Genomic DNA, 18,689 nt, shown 5'->3' with positions numbered 1-18,689 from the left:
ACAGTGAGATTTTTCTGAGCCAGGTTTACATAGTCAGGTTGTAGATACATGGCGGAAGTAGGGAAGAGTCCCTAATTAAGAGCAGGCACTTACCTTTGCTTTCCACTCTTGCAGGTAGGCTCTTAGTCTGTATATCACTGAAAGCAGCCTTGTAGGTGCCCAGATACCTTGTCTTTCATGTTTCCTCAGTCACCAATTTTTCCTCTAAGGCTTCCAGTGAAAGGCATTAGATACATATTCTATTAAGTGGTGGATGGTGATGACATTGCAGTTTGAGGGAGAGATGATACGGACTCAAAATAACTTGATAAACTTCACCTGCTGCTACCACTCCCTTCAGGCAAACTCCTCTCTTGCAAATACTCTAATAGCATGCAGGAAACCAATTCTCATTGCTTACATTTTGAAAATATTCTCCTTTCTTAATTCCCTATCATAGCCTTTTTTGTACTTCTGTGTGACTATAATTTTGTCCATTTTAGTTATGTTTTGTTACCTTTCCATAACGTTTATCTTCAACTTTTTTTAATCATAGGAATACATTTCAAGGCAGCAGAAAATAACTGATTTGAAAGGAAGGATAAATAGGTATATGTAGCATCCCTACTCTATGAGACTTTTGAATTTAATTGTTTCAAGTTTGCAAAAATAAGCATTTAAAAAATGAACTGTGAAATACACACACACACCACCCTGCCCTGGTTAACTGTGGAGGCTTTTTATAATGTCTTATTAGAAGAGTTCTTACTTTCTGTGGTGTTTGGTTTTTCTATAATGCTATAGCTTCTCTTTTCTACTTACTGTTTTAACACAGGGAAATTGCTTGGAATGTCACTTCCAATTTTAACTGTCAGTTCCCGCTTGATCTAGATAACAGCGGATTAATTTTTTGCCTCCCTCCTTACAACAACAACCCTCCTATTGTAAAACCCTTTTATAATGACACACTTACTCCCCTCCCAGTGATACATCAAGTCAGATCTACAGGCATGCATAAATGGTTCAAGTATGACACTGACAGTTTTAAGAGTTTCTTAGTGCTTTAATTTTTTCAAAAGCCTTTTTTATCATTTCTCACCCCCTACCCCAATCCAAAAAAAATGGCACGCTTGCGTCTGCAGTAATGTAGTTGTTATTACACAGTCCACTTACATTGTAGGTTACAAATTCTATGGAGTTAGAAACAACTAAAAAAAGTACCAATGTAATTTCAAATACTGTGTGCGTCCCTCTCTACTGTAGAATGTGTTTGCAGTTTTTATGCTTTCTTACTGCAAAAATGTTATATTTCACTCTGTCAGAAAATGTCTCCATACAATGTATACTTCAGCTGACTCAGGAATCTGGAGCTAGGTACTTCAATGGTGGTTGCCAGTTTAATATCATTAGGCTTCCTTGATGTTAAAAGGAGCTGTGTACAGTTATGTAGGTATGAATATACAGTTAGCAGACACCTGATCATGTGATTTGGTATAACTATCTCTTATTTCAGTTTTATGCATGGACTCCACAGAAACAGGGATGTCTCCACTACTCTCATTTGAAACTCATGGCAGTTAGACACTTCTGGCTTTAACAGTAGAGCAATACTTTGGATTTACAACAGCATACTAATAGCAGAACTTGGCCAGTCATTTGGCAAAGTGAATTGAAAGGGTTTCTGCTGATTCTAGGTGTTGGGCACTCTTCTACTTCAGGAGTTTACTATGATATTTAAGTTAAATTTAGGAATCATTTAATTTCCTCCTCAAATCAGAGTTTTAAAATAATTTCATGGTTTAGGCAGTGGTGGTGTGCCTGTAGACCTTGTCAGTATTTTAAGAAAGATGTAATAGTTCAAGGCCTAGTTGCTGTTTGGCATTTGGATTGATCCAGTAAGTTTTTTATAACAATTATCCAAAATTACCAATGGTAGGAAGCAAACACCAATATATTAGATAATAGCACACTACTACAGAGCTGTTTTTGATCTTATTTGCCAGGCATAAAGACCAGATTGTTACAAGTTACCCCTTTATTTAAAACAGGACCTGAGGGGGAGGGAATCTAGTCCAAAGAAGGTCATATCATGCACTTAGAGAGAAATTTTGGATCTCCTTAGATACTGAAAAACAAAGCTGATCTCTCAGATATGCATAGTGGTTCCTTTGATTACAATTTTGTCATTTCATTTGTAAATGCATTTTTGTTATATTTTGTTTGCCAGAGCACAGCTCATCTAAATGATGAAAAGTCTGCAGTAATAGTATTTGGAAGATATTTTTCTTCAGTTTTGTGTCAGGATGTGGGAGATGTTTTACAGCAATATATGCTTTCTTTTCTGGCAGCCTTATGCTCTTTAATCTTTTTTTCTTGTTTCTCTTCCTGTTCCCTCTTGCATACAAAAAGAGTAAATGCATCATATGTTCTGATCACTGTACTTGATAGTGTACCTTGGAAAAGCAGATTAATTTGAAGATGTAGCATTGTTTCATTCGCACTTCCACTGGTGTAGGGAGTTGAGTAATTTATCTCTAAAGAGGCTCTTGGGCTGTAGCATCTGCTTTCTTCAAATGAAGAAAGCTTGAAATAACCCTGAACTGCCTCCTTTATGTTTGTAGTTACTCTTCTATGTCAACTATGTTGAGACAAACCTTACTTATACTGATTCTTGTTAATGATTTGATAGTTATCTTTTGCTAACCTCTTGCCAATTTGTTTGTATTATACATATCCCTTCATACACAAATCCAAACATAAAGCCTTTCAATTTTGGCAGCTGTAACAAACTACATGGAAGCTGTGATTCTTCATTCCTGGCCTTTCTTGAATACCTGACTTGTCTGAAAGACATGAAACAGAGTTGCTTCTCTTTACATACTGACAGGCTTCCACTCATTGTAGATATATATTTTGGAGGAAATCTAGGTCTAGGGAGTTGTTAGATTTGCCACTTTCATCTGTGGGGCATGAACCATTTTCTGTAGTGGTGAAAAGAGAAAAAGCTGTTAGGTTTGATTGACTATTTTTTAGACAGTGTATAGGAGTCTCATGTACTCACAGCCGAGTGTTAAATTGTCTCAGATCTTTGTTAACTTCTGAAATAAACCCCTGGGTTTGGTTGTATTTTTTCTGAAAGATTGACAGCTTTTAAAGGAATCAGGCTGCGTTACCCACTTTTCAGTCTGGGAGACTATTGATGTTGATACTTTTCTTCAAGATCTGAAGAATTCAAAGTGTTATGAGAAGTATTGCAGTGGAGAACTCTTCCAAATTAGCCTGATACTTGTTTTTGAACAATTATTGCCTATTTTTCCAAGGTGACTTGAGCTGTTGCCCGTACAGACTTCTTGTATTTTACTTTCCCATGTAGAACTTCAAAAGAGTGTCTCACTCAATAGCACCCAAGAATCGTCTCTGGGTTACCATCTACGCTTAACTTGCTGGATTCTACAAATTAAGAATTCCCAACGTAGCGCTTGTATTTCTTCCAAAACTCACTGCGCTGTTTCACTGCTTTCTCCCTTTTAAAATTTTATTAACCAATCAATTAGCTGTTTTTCAGTCTACAGGACAATGCATCCCTTTTAAACCAAGCCAGTCTGAATAGTATTTCAAAGAAGTCAATGTAGAAGTGGTTTCTAGATAAGTCTGATTGCTTTTTCTGAGTCTATTTCTCTCTTGACCTCAGGCATATTTCAGTATAACTTCATGTGCTTTTTCCTTGGACCTCTGTTTTATTTTAACCTTTGTGACCTTTGGATGTTGATTTGTGCTTTGATAACTGGGTTTGGAGTGTTCATTTAATAAGTGGTAAAAGGTGGCAGGGAGGGAATAAATACAGACTTTCTAAAGGAAATCATTACTCATCAGTCTTACGGAGGTCTTATAGTCTTTTTGTATTAAATTTTCACTTTTTTCCTTATGAAAGATGATAGCATTACTAAGTAAGTAAAGGGTCTTTGTGTGAGAAAATGCAGAATCAAGCCATCCATTTCAAAACAAATGTGAATGTCTTGGCAGAATCTGATTCTGGCAGAACAAATAATGCAGTATAAATGTGGAGAAAGAGGTAGACAAGAAAACCTGTGTATCTTAGGCAGGTGTTATAAATATGAACTGTTTTATGAAGTAATTCATTAAATGTCAAATGTATGGAACTAAAGTTCAGGCTTTTGGTAAAATTGGTCTACAATATGAAAAATTTTTATCTTTAGGATCACTTGAATAAAGAAGTACCTGAGGAAGGAATGTTAAAGTAAGAATTTACATTATTCTCTGCAGAACCTCACTGAAGTAGAGAATGAGCTCTGAAGCATTTGTGTTGGGAACCTGCAATGAGAGAGTGTTTGGGTGCATGTTCTAAGGGTTATTTGTTACCAGATGTTAGGGATAAAAGATGGATAATAAAAGTTTTAAGGGAAAAAAGATTAATTCTGAGGGAGTGATTGATAGCTTCGCTCTTGTGAAAAATGAGTCATACTAAACTAGAAGAAGAGTCTGCATATTCTCTGCAGAGCACTCAAAAAATTATAGTGGTGATTTGTATCATATTGCACTTTGCAATAGGTCCCCACATTGCTTAGTGTCATTTGAATTGCATAGCTAGAGACAACATTCAGAGTTTCAAATGATAACAAAGAAATTCCTTTTAAATAAAAATTGAAGAGAAATGCCTGCTGTAAGATTGCTATTTTGTTTCCTTGAAAGTATCCTACTCTTCAAATAGAATCTGACATTTGATTCAGTCTTACTAGTAAATATGAAAGTTGGAATGAGCTGGTCTTGCCTGATTTTTTTTTTTTTTTTTTTTTTTTTAAGGAATGAGGTGACAGCTAAACTTTTGAATATCTACAATATGAGAAAAAGCTAACTACTGAGTTCCTTTTTTCTTAGTTTCTGGCATGGTCTAACAGTTTATGCCCATTATAGCTCATAGAGCTGAAGTAGGATGGCACAGATCAGTAATTAAAGAATGCCTGTATCCATCTGCCTGGTGACTTTTATGCTTTGTTGTCTTTATATATCTACATGTTACATTGGCTGTGAACAGCTAAACAGAAGGACTTCCCAGTCAGGTTCCAAATCCTAACATGGTGTCATCTTTTATGTCTCACAGAGTTCTGAAGCCTCTGAAGTGGTAATCCTGGAGCGCTGCTGGATTGTGGAGTTCAGGAGTGAAACAGATGTTGCAATAGTTCTCAGTAAGTAAGACATAGCTCAATATGTTCAGTGTCAATTTTTACTGTCAACAAAAATAACAAATAAACTCGACCACTGAAACTTTCTAAAAATTAAACTAAAATACATTCTCTTGTCTGTTAAATGCCCATGAGTAAACACTGCTTCTCTCTGAATTCATGCCTAAAAAGAAAATCCTAAAAGCTATTGTTTTACTTTTTCTAAAATCAGGTGAAAGTCACATATTGTAATCTTCATCTGACAATAAGTAGACGTTTGAGGTTGTTTTGTTAGATATTATGTACGTATGGATTTTATATTGATGCATGGCCAATTCATCTTATTCTTGAATGACTAATTATTGCCAACCTCACCATTAAATGAGGGGATCTTCTATTTTTCTCTCCTTCTATCAACTCTTCATTAATAAAACTATTAAAAACAGTATGAAAAATTAGTTATTTCATAGAAATTGGAATAATTATTTAAGTGCAAGTATTGATTTTATTTGGAGAAAAGATTGACATAATTTTATCTGCAGGAATAAATCTCCAATAACCATTGTGGTAGAAATTTTTTATGATATGAATTCTTTCTGATACCACTGCAGAGATCTGAAGACCTTAGATCTATATGGTGTTTTCTATTAGCTGTAATGGCCTAAGAGCAATTTTGGTAGGCTGGTAGAAGTAGCTATAGGGGAAAAGAGATTATGTTGCATTTGTGGGATGATAGCCAGCTTTGCATTTAGTAAAAGTTCCTACTTTCTTTATACTCGGCAGAATCACCACTCCACTTCAAGGGAAATGTTACATTAATTGTGCTGTATTCATATAGAATGGTTTGGGTTGGAAGGGACCTTAAAGACCATCCAGTTCCAACCACCCTGCCATGGGCAGGGACACCTTCCACCAGACCAGTTTGCTGAAAGGCCCATCTAACCTGGCCTTAGTGTTTGGTCATGTTTGAGAAGGCAGCATTGTGGGGTTTATCCTTTTCTGGGTAGCATTGTGGGGATCTCTAGTAGTGGAACTAAGTCTCTTGTCTCTTCCTCATGTTGAGGCACTGCATCAAAAAGGACTTCTTTCTGGGTTTGGAAGCATTGCTTTGCCGAAGTATAACAACTGAATGATTACCATTATCTCTCAAATTGAGACATTTTTAATTGTGCCCTTATCGAGTCCAATTCATTGACTGGAATCATCAGCTTTATGAGGTGGTCCTGTTAGAGTATAAATACAGTCATGCCAGTTCTGTTCTGGCACTTCTTTTATAATGCTTGAACATAGTGCTACTAAACTGAACCAAGAATACAGTTGTGATTTCTGACAGGACTCTCAATTAGCTCTGAAATCTGCAAGCAGGGCAGTTTCTGTGGCATTGAGACTGGCAGGTTTTAAGTCTAAAAGCTGGGAAAGTAGACAACAATGAACACTGAGTAAGCACTTCAAGCTGCCTGTGGAGAGAGACAGTGAATATGTGTGGAGTAAGGAATATGCTTGCATAGTTAGGAAGAGAAATTGCTAGCTGAGAGACAGACTTTTCAAAACAAAAGTTTCTGAAGGTCAGTAGTGTGGTTAGAAGAAAGGGTGGCATTCTGACCAGCCTCTAAAAACATATTAAAGGAGAAAAGAAGAAACAGTGCAGAGAACTCCAGGTATGCAGACCCAACAAATGAGGATGAATGCCTGAAGGAATACAGCAGAAGATAAAGAGACAGCCAGGTAGAGGAAATGGATTTCAAACTTGGCAATTTTCCTGTGCCAGAGAACATGGATAACAGCCTGGCTGCTGATGATTTGTTTGATGGGAAAAGAAAAAGAAAGCCAGACTATTATGAGGTATTAGAACAAAACTGAAGACAAATGAAAATGATATATTGTGTACTGAGTGAGGATAAAATACCAAAAGAAGGGTAATAATCCATGTACCATAGGTGAGAACAAAATGCAGAAGACAAAATGGGGGAGAAAAGCAAAACTCAGGAACTAAGAAGAGATCTTTGTCAGTGCAGTCTCTGATCATGAAAAACTAGCTGCACTGTCACAAGAATATATCGCTTGGCCATTGGAAGCCAGAAAAACTTCAAAATGTTTATCTGGGACTTTAAAGGATTTGGGTGAAAGCAGGATAATAGGACATACCTGCTCATAATGTCAAATTCCTTGTGGAACAGATGGAGGAGAGCTGTGCTGGAACACAGGAGGAGCTCCATGGAAGGAGGTGGAGTTGATCTTTGAGGTTTAACTTGGGGTATGGCTAGGAAGGGACTTGCAGGCTGTGAGGTGAAGATAAGCAGCTGGTGGCTCAACTTGGAACTGTGAGGGGGGGTTAGAGTGAGCTTTTGGCCAATTGTCTCCATATTTCTCTGAGTGGAGGGCTGAATCCTAGGAGACATGAGGAAGAGTAAGAAATTGAGAGTAATTTGGATATCTAGGAAGAGAATGTAATATAGGGCAGTGGAGTAAACATGAAAGGAAAAATAAGGACACTTTCATGCAACATCTAGTAATACTGTGAAGCTGATCATTGACTCAGGGTGGTGTGGACACTGAAACATAAGGGGAGTACAGAAGAGGTCAGGCAGTTGCAGCAGGTAATCCTGCCAGTGCTTCAAATGTAGTGCTCCCAAAGCAGCCTAGCTCCAAAGGTTTGTAAGCAGACCATGAAAGAAAACAGTAGGGCTTGTTTAGGTGAACTGTTGTTCTGTATGTGGCTGGCTTCTTGCATGCCCTTGTACCAGGAACTAGTTGCTATTAGCAGAACAGTGTGAGTAGAATCTGATTGAATGTGGCAGTTTGTACATATGTGATTCATTCCTGAATCCCGGCAGGTGTGATAAGGAAAGCATTTCAACCCTTTTGTCCAAAAAAATCTTAAACCTGGAAACCGCTGCTGTGCACTAAGATGTTTGAGCAGTGCAATGTTAACTGCCTTGCCTTGGATTCTTCTCAGGAATAACCACCATTTTCACACCATCAAAAGGCAATGGGTGGCAATAGCAGGGGACTCTCTTCCAATAGGTATGGAGGCACCCATTTACCAACTGTCACACTCTCTAGAGAAGTGTGCTGCTCACTGGGGGCACATTCAGGGGTGTCACTGAGAGGCTAGCAAGCCTCATACAGTCCACTTACTGTTACCTGCTGCTTTTGTTTTTATGTGGGCATCAGTGATACAGCCAGGAGCAGTCTGAGGAACCTTGACAGGCTTGAGAGGTGGGCCATGAACCTCATGAAGTTGAACAAGGCCAAGTGCAAGGTCCTGTGCCTGCATCAGGGCAATTCCAAGCACAAATACAGGCTGGGCAGAGACTGGATTGAGACCAGCCCTGAGGAGAATGACTTGGAGGTGTTGGTTGACAAGAAGTTCAACATGAGCCAGCAGTGCATGTTTTCAGCCCAGAAAGCCAACCATATGCTGGGCTGCATCAAAAGAAGCGTGACCAGCAGGTTGAGCAGGGAGAATCAGCTCCCTACTCCCACCTGGAGCGCTGCATTTGCTCTGAGGCCCCCAACATAAGAAGGACATGGACCTGTTGGAGCAAGACCAGAGGAGGGCCACAAAGATGGTCAGAGGGCTGGAGCACCTCTCCAATGAAGACAGGCTGAGAGAGCTGGACTTCTTCAGCCTGGAGAAGAGAAGGCTCCGGGGAGACCTTAGGGCAGCTTCCAGTGCCTAAAGGAGGCCTCAAGAAATCTGAAGAGGGACTTCTTACATGGGCATATAGAGATAGGACAAGAGGGAATGACTGTAAACTGACAGAGGGGAGATTTAGATTAAATATTAGGAAGTTCTTCCCTGTGAGGGTGGTGAGACACAGGCACAGGTTCCCCAGAGAAGCTGCGGCTGCCCCATCCCTGGCAGTGTTCAAGGCCAGGTTGGACGGGGCTTGGAGCAACCTGGTCTAGTGGAAGGTGTCCTTGCCTATGGCAGGGGGTTGGAACTGCATGATCTTTAAGGTCCCTTCCAAACCAAACCACTCCATGATTCTGTGGTCTCAGCTTGCACCATACAGGCAGGCATCATAGCCTCACCAGACACAGGTAATACCTGAGTATGGCTATTTAGAGCACAGCTGTGTCTCTGCTGGACCTCGGAAACCCATTATCGGTGGTTAGTGTGCTGGGTGTATGTGCCCAGCTGCTGGCGAGGGGTGTGGGGGGTGTGTGTGCCGTGCTGCAGGATGGTCTCCCTGAGGAGCGGCAGGGACTGCCCCATGACGGACCCCACCGGTTCCAGGGGCGCACACACACACCCACCAACCCACCCAGTGCTTCCAGCCGGTGCCTCAGGGGAAGCACGTTTCGGAAGGGGTGTAACCCTGCCCCGCGGTGAGGGTGAGGGCGAAACAGCTCTGTGAGAGCACGCGGAGGGGAGGAGGCTCTCCAGGCCAAGCAGAGATTCCCCTGCGGCTTCTGGAGAGACCACAGTGGAGCAGGTATTTCTGTGCAGCCATGGGTGAAGTGTGAGGGGGAAGGAACAGCAGAGGAGTGCAATGGACTGATCATAACCAACTCAGCCCTCAAAACGTTCGTGTGGGAAGGTAGAGGAGTAAAAAAGGGAGTGACGTTGAGCGTGGGGAAAAAGGGGGAAAGCAGAGGAGGGGAAAGGCCCTTCTCCCTAGTCAGCACTACTAATTTGCAGTGTATTAAGTTATTTTTCCTATGAGTTTGTTTTGCCCTTGGTAGTAATTAGTAGCAATCTCCCTGTCTTTAACCTGACCCATGAGCTGCTGCTGCTTTTTGTCTCCCCCAGTGCTGCTGAGGAGCGGGGCCGGGCAGGTGGCTGGCAGCAGGCACTGCTCAACACACCACTGTTAATCTGTGTCTGGGGTTTTCCTTCTAAGTGTTTCATCCGCTTCCAGATGTGTCACTGTTTGAGCAGCAGATGCAAACAGATAAGCAATCAGTAACAAAAAACTTGTGTTAATGTTGGTAGTTCTTGGTTACTGTTGTGTTTCTCTGGAACAGGACAATTAGAGCTGTGTGGCTAGGTATTTGAACTGGTCCCAGAAGCAATGTGAATTTGACCACTGTGTTGTATATAGCCTCATGTGAGTGAGAGCAAACTGTCTGCCTCCTTCCTTCCATGTGATGTACAACACAAAATGGGGGATGAATCCAACAGACTCAGGCACAATGAAATTATATCAGATGAGTGACAGCATTCATGGGACTGCCTCGTCTTGATCTGTGAATCTCTTCTGCTTTTCAGGACGAGAGATTCCTTTAAAATGGTTTTAATTGCATTGTGTGTGGTCCCTTAGTGAAAACTGTGGAGAGATAAGTGCTCTAACAGCCTTGTAGGGCTGGTGAGGTGTGAGGAGGAAGGGAGGGAACAGGAAGAAGACAGAGCTTTTGATGAAAGGTCACAGTCATCTAAAACACATTACATCTAAAACACATTGCATCAGTGGGGCGTGGAGGAAGGCCTGCATATAGGAATACCCTTAAGATAGCAGTCATTCCCTTTTGCCATGTGTAGTATGTAACCAACTTAACCTTGGAACTTTTTGTTTCTTTCAGTAGTAGTGGCTTGGAAAGGCAGGTCAGTATTGCCCTGTTTTAGCATATGCCTCACTCACTCTATAGCTACAGTTACTCTTGCAGACCCAGGCACAGAATCAAGATCTGTGAATCCTTTGCAGAACAGTAGACTGCTTTTGCTTAAAATTAAAAAATTAAAATTAAAAATTAAAAACACATTAAAAAATGCGTTTTTTTAAGGTAGGCTGATAATCCAGCCAGTGATGTGATTTACTTCCTTTAAGCAGAAGCAGTCTACTGCTTTGCAAAGGTCTCAATTACTACGTAAAGTGAGTGCTATGGTATTTCTCCTCAGTGATCCTGAGATACCATTGTGGTATTTAAGTATTTGTGTGGTCTGCCTTGCTTCTGCCATAGACATGGTAGTTACTTAATGAAAGGGGATGTGGCATGTGTGAAAGCCTGCAGGTATTAAAAGAAACAAAGTTTTGTGCTGCAGTAGTCAACCTGGGATATCATACTATATTAATTTCAAATACCTCAGGCTTCTGTGGGGACTTATACAAGTTACCATTGCAATCTCTATTGAAGTTTATTCCAGTGTGGCAAAATATGAAAAACAACACTGAAGATAAAATTTTTAATTAAATTTTTTATCTTTGATTGAAAATTTAACTTCCAAAGCAAGATTAACTTAGCACCATGAGTAACCACAAGATGATTTCATCACTGCTAATTTGAACATGAAATGCATCAGCATATAGAATTCAGTCAGCTTTGTGAATTAAAAGCCTCTGATGTCCGTGTTAGAAATATCCTGCGGATATAATTTATGTATCAAAGCTTCCATTCTACTTTTGTTACAGCATATGGTGGTTAGCTGCGATGGCGCTTTATATTTTAGAGTGGCAGTGGCTCATTGATATTCTCAACCATTTTCCACTGCTCAGGTAATACCTGAGAATTACTTTTTGCTGGTGTGTGTGAAGAGAGGCAACCTTTAACCTTTTTGAACTCTCTTACTTTGCATGTTTGTATAGGAGGAAAAATAGTGATTCTTTAGAAAAAGGAGAGACTGTCATCCTGGATATTGACCATGTGCTTTGTATGTGGTTTTATTTAAATCTTGCCAGTAATTTCTTTTAAAGCAAGCTGCTGGAAGGGCCACTAAGCACCTGCTAGTGAGGCATCTCCAGTTCAAGAAGGTTAGCTTTCTGTAATGTCAGTGTAAGTGATGTCTCTGTTTCTGCCTGCTTTGTGTGTTGAGGGATGGGAAGTCATAAAATCATAGAATGGTTTGAATCATAGCATAGGGTTGGAAAGGACCTTAAGATTGTCTAGTTCCAACCCCCTGCCACAGGCAGGGGCACCTTCCACTAGATCAGGTTGCTCAAAGCCATGTCCAACCTGGCCTTGAGCACTGCCAGGGATGGGGCAGCCACAGCTTTAGGTATCGGAAGGAGGAAGGTTTTAGGTATTGGAAGTTGAGGGTTGGAACACACTGTGGAAGTTGGACAGTTTCTAGACCACAAAACTTTGCTTTAAAACTTGTGCCTAGCAACACCAGTGGCAAAGTGGCTGTGAGCTACATCCACCTGCTGTAGAGCAAACACAGAATGCTCTGCTACAGAATTTGTTCCCACAGATTTTGTCAATGATCCCTCAGTGTTAGTGTGCTTTTGCAGCTTTATCCAAGTGTCACTTGTGTTATCCAAGTGTCAGTGCTAACATTTAGAGACCATTTCATGCATTAAAGTTAGTGATATATGGCCTCTTCTCTCCCCTCCTCACCTCCTGTGGCTAGTAGCTGTGACCATTAATTTGTTTTCAGCTGGACAGTTCAGAACTGAACTAACAGTGTAGAGAAATGAGAAGAAATATTTTATAGCTGGCAATTTATTGTAATTGCAGAGTAGTGTTTAATGGCAAATATAAATACATCTGACTTCACACATTTTTAGATTTGCTCTTGTATTAATGTAAATAGTATAGTAGCAGTACTCTTACTTTTAAGCACTCTGCTAGCTTCCAGGAAACAAATGAGAGATCTTGGGAAAAGCTGAGGACAAAGCTTTGTAAAATGTTGATTTAGATAGATAATGAATTCAGTTAGATATATACAAATCTATTGTTGGGACAGATGCTTTCAGGTAACTGTTGGTTACATCAATGTCCCAGTGTCTGGCCTCGGAATCTTTCCCTTTATTTCTGTTTTTGAGTTTATGCAAGCTATCAAAAGGTCTTACGTTGCTTCTTGTAACTATGTAGACCACCTTTGGTTCAAGAAGAAAAAGAGGTGAAGACAGAATTACATACCATTTTGCACTTAATTTAAGGCTAGTTAGTTGAGTGTTTGTTTTGCAATGAAAGCTGTTGTGCTTCACAGTGTGAATGTCTTCTCTGGGTTTATGCAATCGAACTTGAATACCTACTAGCAATGTCCAGCAGTAAGATGAAAATTACTGTTCTACTATTGCAGATTCCCAAGTAAATAGAAAATTTTCTTAGTGTTCTATATTCTTAAATCTTACATGCCCTTTTATTCAGAAATTGTAACAGTAAAACTAGGAACTGATCTTGTTGAAATCAGTGGTAAATGTCCTGAAAAGGTCAAGATTTTTTTCTAAAACTAACTCACGGTAACTCAGCATAACAAAGGATGCTCATGTACAGTAACTTCTTAATTGTAAATTATAAAGTGCTTTTGTCTACCTGTGAAATACTCTTGCGTTTCAGATGCAATACAAATATAATTCTGCTAATGCGTCTGCTACTCATTCAAGGCTTTCATTACATTTGTGGGTCTGTTAATTTCAGACTCATTTCAACTAAGTTTTGTCTGAGCTTTTTAGGGTTTGCTGTATGCAGCTGATTTAAAATAACAGTCCCCATAGTCTGGGAGAGAAAAGAGCTGATGATCTTTATTATATAAACAAACCTGTCTGCTCCTTTCTTGCCACAGACGTGTTTGCCAGTGTGCATTTTGGACATGGCTTGTGTGTGTTCTAGTATGTGAACTTGTACGTAAACATTACATGCATTGAAACACTGTGGGAAATATATGACTTGCCAACTGCTGGATCTGCAAAATAAAACTTTCTACACTTGCAGTGATGAATATTTTCAGGTATTTTAATATGCTTTTCAGAATTTAACTTAGCTGTCAGAGTACTCTGAAGATCTAAATATAGCAGACTGTAGTGTTTTGAAGTGATAGTTTAGAATGAATTTCCAGATCGCAAACCTGGCACCTGTTAGATCAGAATACAGTGAATTATGCCCAGTCCTACTGCATTTCACTATCCATTTTGTGTTCCGTGCATATTAAGGGTGATTCAGTATGCTTTTTGTGCTTGGCAGTCTGATTTCCACAGCGAAGAAGTAAATATAAATAGCATGATTTCAATTGCAAAACATTGATTTCCTCCCAAAGCAGATGTTTTTTTTCTAGCTACTGGTAGGATATTTCAAGACAAGATCGCTGTTCCTATTTACATTTAAAAATGAAGAGAAAAAAGAAAAGAACACCTTGGACTCGTATTTTGGATGTTAAGCGTTGGCTTGTTTCTCTGAAGTCTTTCCTTAGCTAATGTATCTTGGATTTTCAGGCTGCTTTTATTAAAGTTGTTTTAAATGCTGAATGGTGTAAGCAGGTGTTTTGCATGCCTAGATTTTTTTTTTTTTTTTTTTTCTTTAACTAGAATGAGTGCTGGTTAATTTTGGTCATGATGCTGGTTAACTACCTGCCTCTTTTCCTTTCCTTTTTCCACTGGCAGCTCCAAAGTATTATGAAAGAGCATCAGAAAAGTTATCACCTCTTCTGATTTTCAGTCTTTTTGAAGGTTACTGCCATCATGGCTCAAATGCAGTAGCAGATACCATAAGAGCTTCCAGCTGAAACTTCTGTGTCTCTAAATTCATTTTTGACAAACGGTAAAAAGCAGTTTGTTCAGGTTTGTTCATTCAAGTGGGCATTTTGTGTGTAAACAAGGATCTGATGAATATATGTAGCTCCTTCAGATTTTGAATATTCTTGTCTCAAGAACAGAATACCTTGTTTTATGACTGAGACAGGGTTGAGGCTAGAGTTTGAATCCTTATTAGCACTTCTTAAGTTGCCTGTGAATCCAGAAAGACTCCTCCACTTTCTGCTCTTCTTTCCAGTCTTTCCGCGTGAATTCTGTAGTCTGACTGGTATGTGAAATCTAATCCAGCATTCTTAGCAGCAGCTGCAGTCACACGGATTTCCTCAGATACATCACCAAGAAACTTGTCTTACCTCTACAGGGATTTTTGCTGGTAAAGTTTAGGAGGCTTCCAGACTTGAGGTTTGCATCTTTTGTTCCCCCCACCAACAATAAAAACGGAGTTAATTGTAAGTGGCAGATGCTCAGTTTATGAAGTGCAAACGGGTTTAGAATAACATGTGGGTAAGTGCCCAAGGTCAGATACTCAAGCTAGTAAAAGGGAATTTAAGCTTACTTTGTACTGAAAAAAACTTCTCTGTGCTGTTTGGATTTTCAAACTAAGTATGAAAACATTTAAGTGTTCTGTTTCATCCAGTAATGTGATCTGTGGCTTATTTGGATCAAAATGATTCTGATGTCCAAACAAATACTTCAGTCCTGATTAATACAGTAGCACAGGTGTTTTATAGAGTTTTATGTTTCTAAATCATTTGGTAACTTGTTTTAAAGAAGCATTGATTTTTATTTTTTTTTTTCTTTCTCAGTTTGTTCTTTTCAGTGCTTGTTGCACTAAATGTCACATTGAATTTGTGCCTCTGTGAAGCCATCTACACTGCGGAATTTGAAATGCCTTAGGTGTTTTTTCTTCCTGTTCTAATCTTAATCAAATGACTGACCCTTGCTACTTACCTGGATTCCTTGGGAGCTTCAGGGTTTTTTTTTTTTTCCCCTCCTTTTTCATTTAGTCTTAGAGAATTTAATTGTTTAACAATTAGACTTCAGGCAGAACAGCAAACAACATGTGGATATTAATGAGGTCAGAAGCTCCCATATACAACCTGTTGAGTCTTCACAGAGGAGCTGCTAGGCTGTGGAATCTGTGCTAAGGAAGGATTTCGTATTTCAGTTTGATTCTGCCACCTAGTTTAGCAATATGTTAATAGCTCTCAGAACCACTCTGGGGATAGACTTAGTACAGCACTGAGTACAAAAGAACTGGGAGTTTGATTCAAGAGGTGGCTGGGGTGCATGGTTCTTTGACTATGAGAAAAAATGTGTGTGTGATGCTTTTAATTGTGTGACATCAATATTTTCATGATCCTAAAAACTGTGTTTGATTTCTGAGTGCAGAGTTTCAGAGCGGAGAACCAGATCTTTACCTTGAAGCTGCATCAAAGCCAGACTGCGAATCCTGGGCTGTGGCACTGGGAGAGGCAAACTCGGAAGGTTTGCAGAATAAAATTCAGCAGCTCCGGAGGTTGATCATGGAAATCAAAGAGGAGAGATCATCAGATGAAGCACGACAGTTTGTCCCCTCATCCCAAGTAGATAGCCTAGGAGAGCCACAGTTTACGAGTAAGTGCATAATACTCATTTTATTGAGTATTATTGAGTGGTACAATAAAAATGGCCTGCTCTCTGTATCACTACAAGTAGATTCACAAACAGGGTGCATAATGCTGTTTGACTTTGTTGCTTGACAAAGTGCAGTTGTAGAGGCAGTAAACTGATGAAAATTATCTTTAAATGTCATTACCTGATGTATTTTTATTTATGCAGATAACCTTCAGGGAACAAATGTGTGATCACTCTGTTTCTGACTTTGTCTCCCTAATCTGTTTTCTTCTTAAGATTTAGACGTTATTTAGTTATTCTTTTTCTCTTTTGTGTCCTATATGAACATGTAAAATGTTCATATGTGTCCTATATGAATATGTAAATGTAGCCTGATAGCTTTGATAAATGTGTACAAAGCTTTAGTGATACTTAAATTAGTATTGCAGATTTGTTTTTTGTGATACAAAAGGACTCTGGGGATTTGAAAGCACGTAGCCATATGTTGAGTCATCTTTAGTGCTCTGGAGTCTGGGCACTATATTTCAGTTACCCAGCTACTTAATTAAGTCCGTATCCTTGATACAGATGATACCGCATATTGATAAAGGTGTTCCAGACCAATATGCTGATGCTGCTAGTAGCAGAATTCAACTCAGAAATTTGGTATAATTCCAATAAAAGAAATAAAATAAAATGAAATCATGTTATCTCTTATTGACCAAGGCCTTTCTAAGCTCTTCGGCTGTGATTTTTCTAGCACAGACTTGAATGATTAGCTATAGTAGTGAGAACAGTGTGGGTTGGGTTTTTTTTGTGGGTTGTTTTTTAAACGTTTTTAATTTTTAACAAAAATCTTGCGTTTCAGTTCATATACTTGGTCTTTCCCATCTGACCAATTTCTTCAGTAATGGCAAATACTCAATAATGCTCACTGGAGACAACATGTAAATGTCAACAAGAGACAGTTTAATTTCTACGAGGTTCATTGATACCATAGTTGTGATGCAATTACTTCCTGCAGTGGGTGAACAACTGTGTTTTTTAATTATCCTTCCTACATTTCTCTTGTTGCTGCTCTGTGGTTCACTGCTTCAGTGCAGTAAGAAAATATTGGCCTTTTCTCTAAAATACGCACTAGAATATAATTCCATAATCAAGGGAATTGAAGTGTTCTTATTGCTCTTGGTATACGAGAAAAGGAATTAATGTGCTATTTTCCAAAACCAAAAAGAAGTTGGGTTTGTTGCTTTACAATATATATGTAGCTGTTCTAGTCTACTGTATTAACCCGATTTACATACTTCCACAGAATGTTTTTTTTTGTCTGTTTTTAATGTGATGACATCAGTACTTAAAAATGAGTCATTAGATTTAATATTTTTTCATCAGATATGTTGTTAGTTGTTGTGATAGAAAATCTTACAAGTACACAACTTGTCAAGTAGAACTATAAAAGGCTGGTTCGTTTTTGTTGGGTTTTTTTCCCCTTGGTTTCCTTTCCCAGCAACAGAAAGTTTCTATTAAAAAGAAAAATGTCTTCTTCAAAAATAGAATTAATGGCAGTTAGTTAGAGGTATGAATTAGGCATGTGAAAGTTTTATTATGTATTAGGAAGCTAGACATTGAAATCTAATTATTTCTGATATATTTTTTTCTTTTTCCTGAAAGGTATTCAGAGAATTGCAAACGAGCCAAAGCTGGAGTTCAGTCTTGGTAAGATACAATTTTGTCGTCTTGGAATTGCAATGACCTGAGTATGTGAAGAGTCTATATTTAGCTGATACCCCAAAGCTGTCCCCTTTGAGGCAGGTGAACTTCTGTCTGATACAATAATTTTTAGATTATCTTAACTCTATCTTGATAGCTTTACCTGGATGCCTTTTGAAAACTGGACAGTTATAGCATTACAAAAACTTTGTTGATTAGTGTTTTTTCATGTAGGGACTGTTTCTGCTGAAATGGTTGAATGTTGGCATGGAGAAGGGCCTGGCTCTGTGTTGGGGAATTACTGTGCTGTAATAATTGTTAAAAGTTATTGTAACTTTTTTGTGCCTTTCTTATACATGTTATAGGTGATGTGACTATTGTATTTGGCATAGGTAATAGTCATTGTACTCCAGTGATAAACTCCCAGAATGACCATGATGTGGCATAGGAGAGGGGAGGAAGGTGCTACAAGCAGTGACTGCAAATTAGATGAGCTGTACATCAGGAGAACTTGCTTTCAGTGATAAATGTACCCCAGCAGGCAGAAGTGTAAAACCAATGTAAAGTCATTTTCAGACTTGTTTGGGCTCATGCTGAACGGAGCTCTGTTCACTCATGGTGTCAGTATTTGTGTTTTGCATTTGTTTGTTTCTAGTAGGAATTTATGTTCTGCAGCATTATTGATTGAGTCATTGCAGCTCTGTGAGTGATCTTATACCTTGACTTCCACTGCTGCTCGGGTAGTAAATAACAGTGTAAATCTCTTGGTTTTGACTGATACTCCTGGCTAATGTCCTAAGTCAGGGAT

General features: G+C 39.1%; 1 protein-coding gene across 1 annotated transcript in view; it reads left to right on the top strand.

Annotated features, from left to right (window-relative positions):
* Positions 1-5,096: 5,096 nt before the first annotated feature.
* LOC104412031 (type II inositol 3,4-bisphosphate 4-phosphatase-like) overlaps positions 5,097-18,689 on the top strand; it is a 57,297-nt gene continuing 43,704 nt past the window's right edge. The window contains exons 1-3 of the mRNA XM_010022624.1: positions 5,097-5,187; positions 15,970-16,192; positions 17,843-17,887. Coding sequence (XP_010020926.1) covers positions 16,102-16,192; positions 17,843-17,887 — 136 coding nt within the window. The 5' untranslated portion in view covers positions 5,097-5,187; positions 15,970-16,101. The remainder of the gene's footprint in view (positions 5,188-15,969; positions 16,193-17,842; positions 17,888-18,689) is intronic.

Source organism: Nestor notabilis, unplaced genomic scaffold (assembly GCF_000696875.1).
Source record: "Nestor notabilis isolate BGI_N333 unplaced genomic scaffold, ASM69687v1 scaffold4189, whole genome shotgun sequence".
NCBI lineage: Eukaryota > Metazoa > Chordata > Aves > Psittaciformes > Psittacidae > Nestor > Nestor notabilis.
This window is presented reverse-complemented; position numbering and strand designations above follow the sequence as displayed.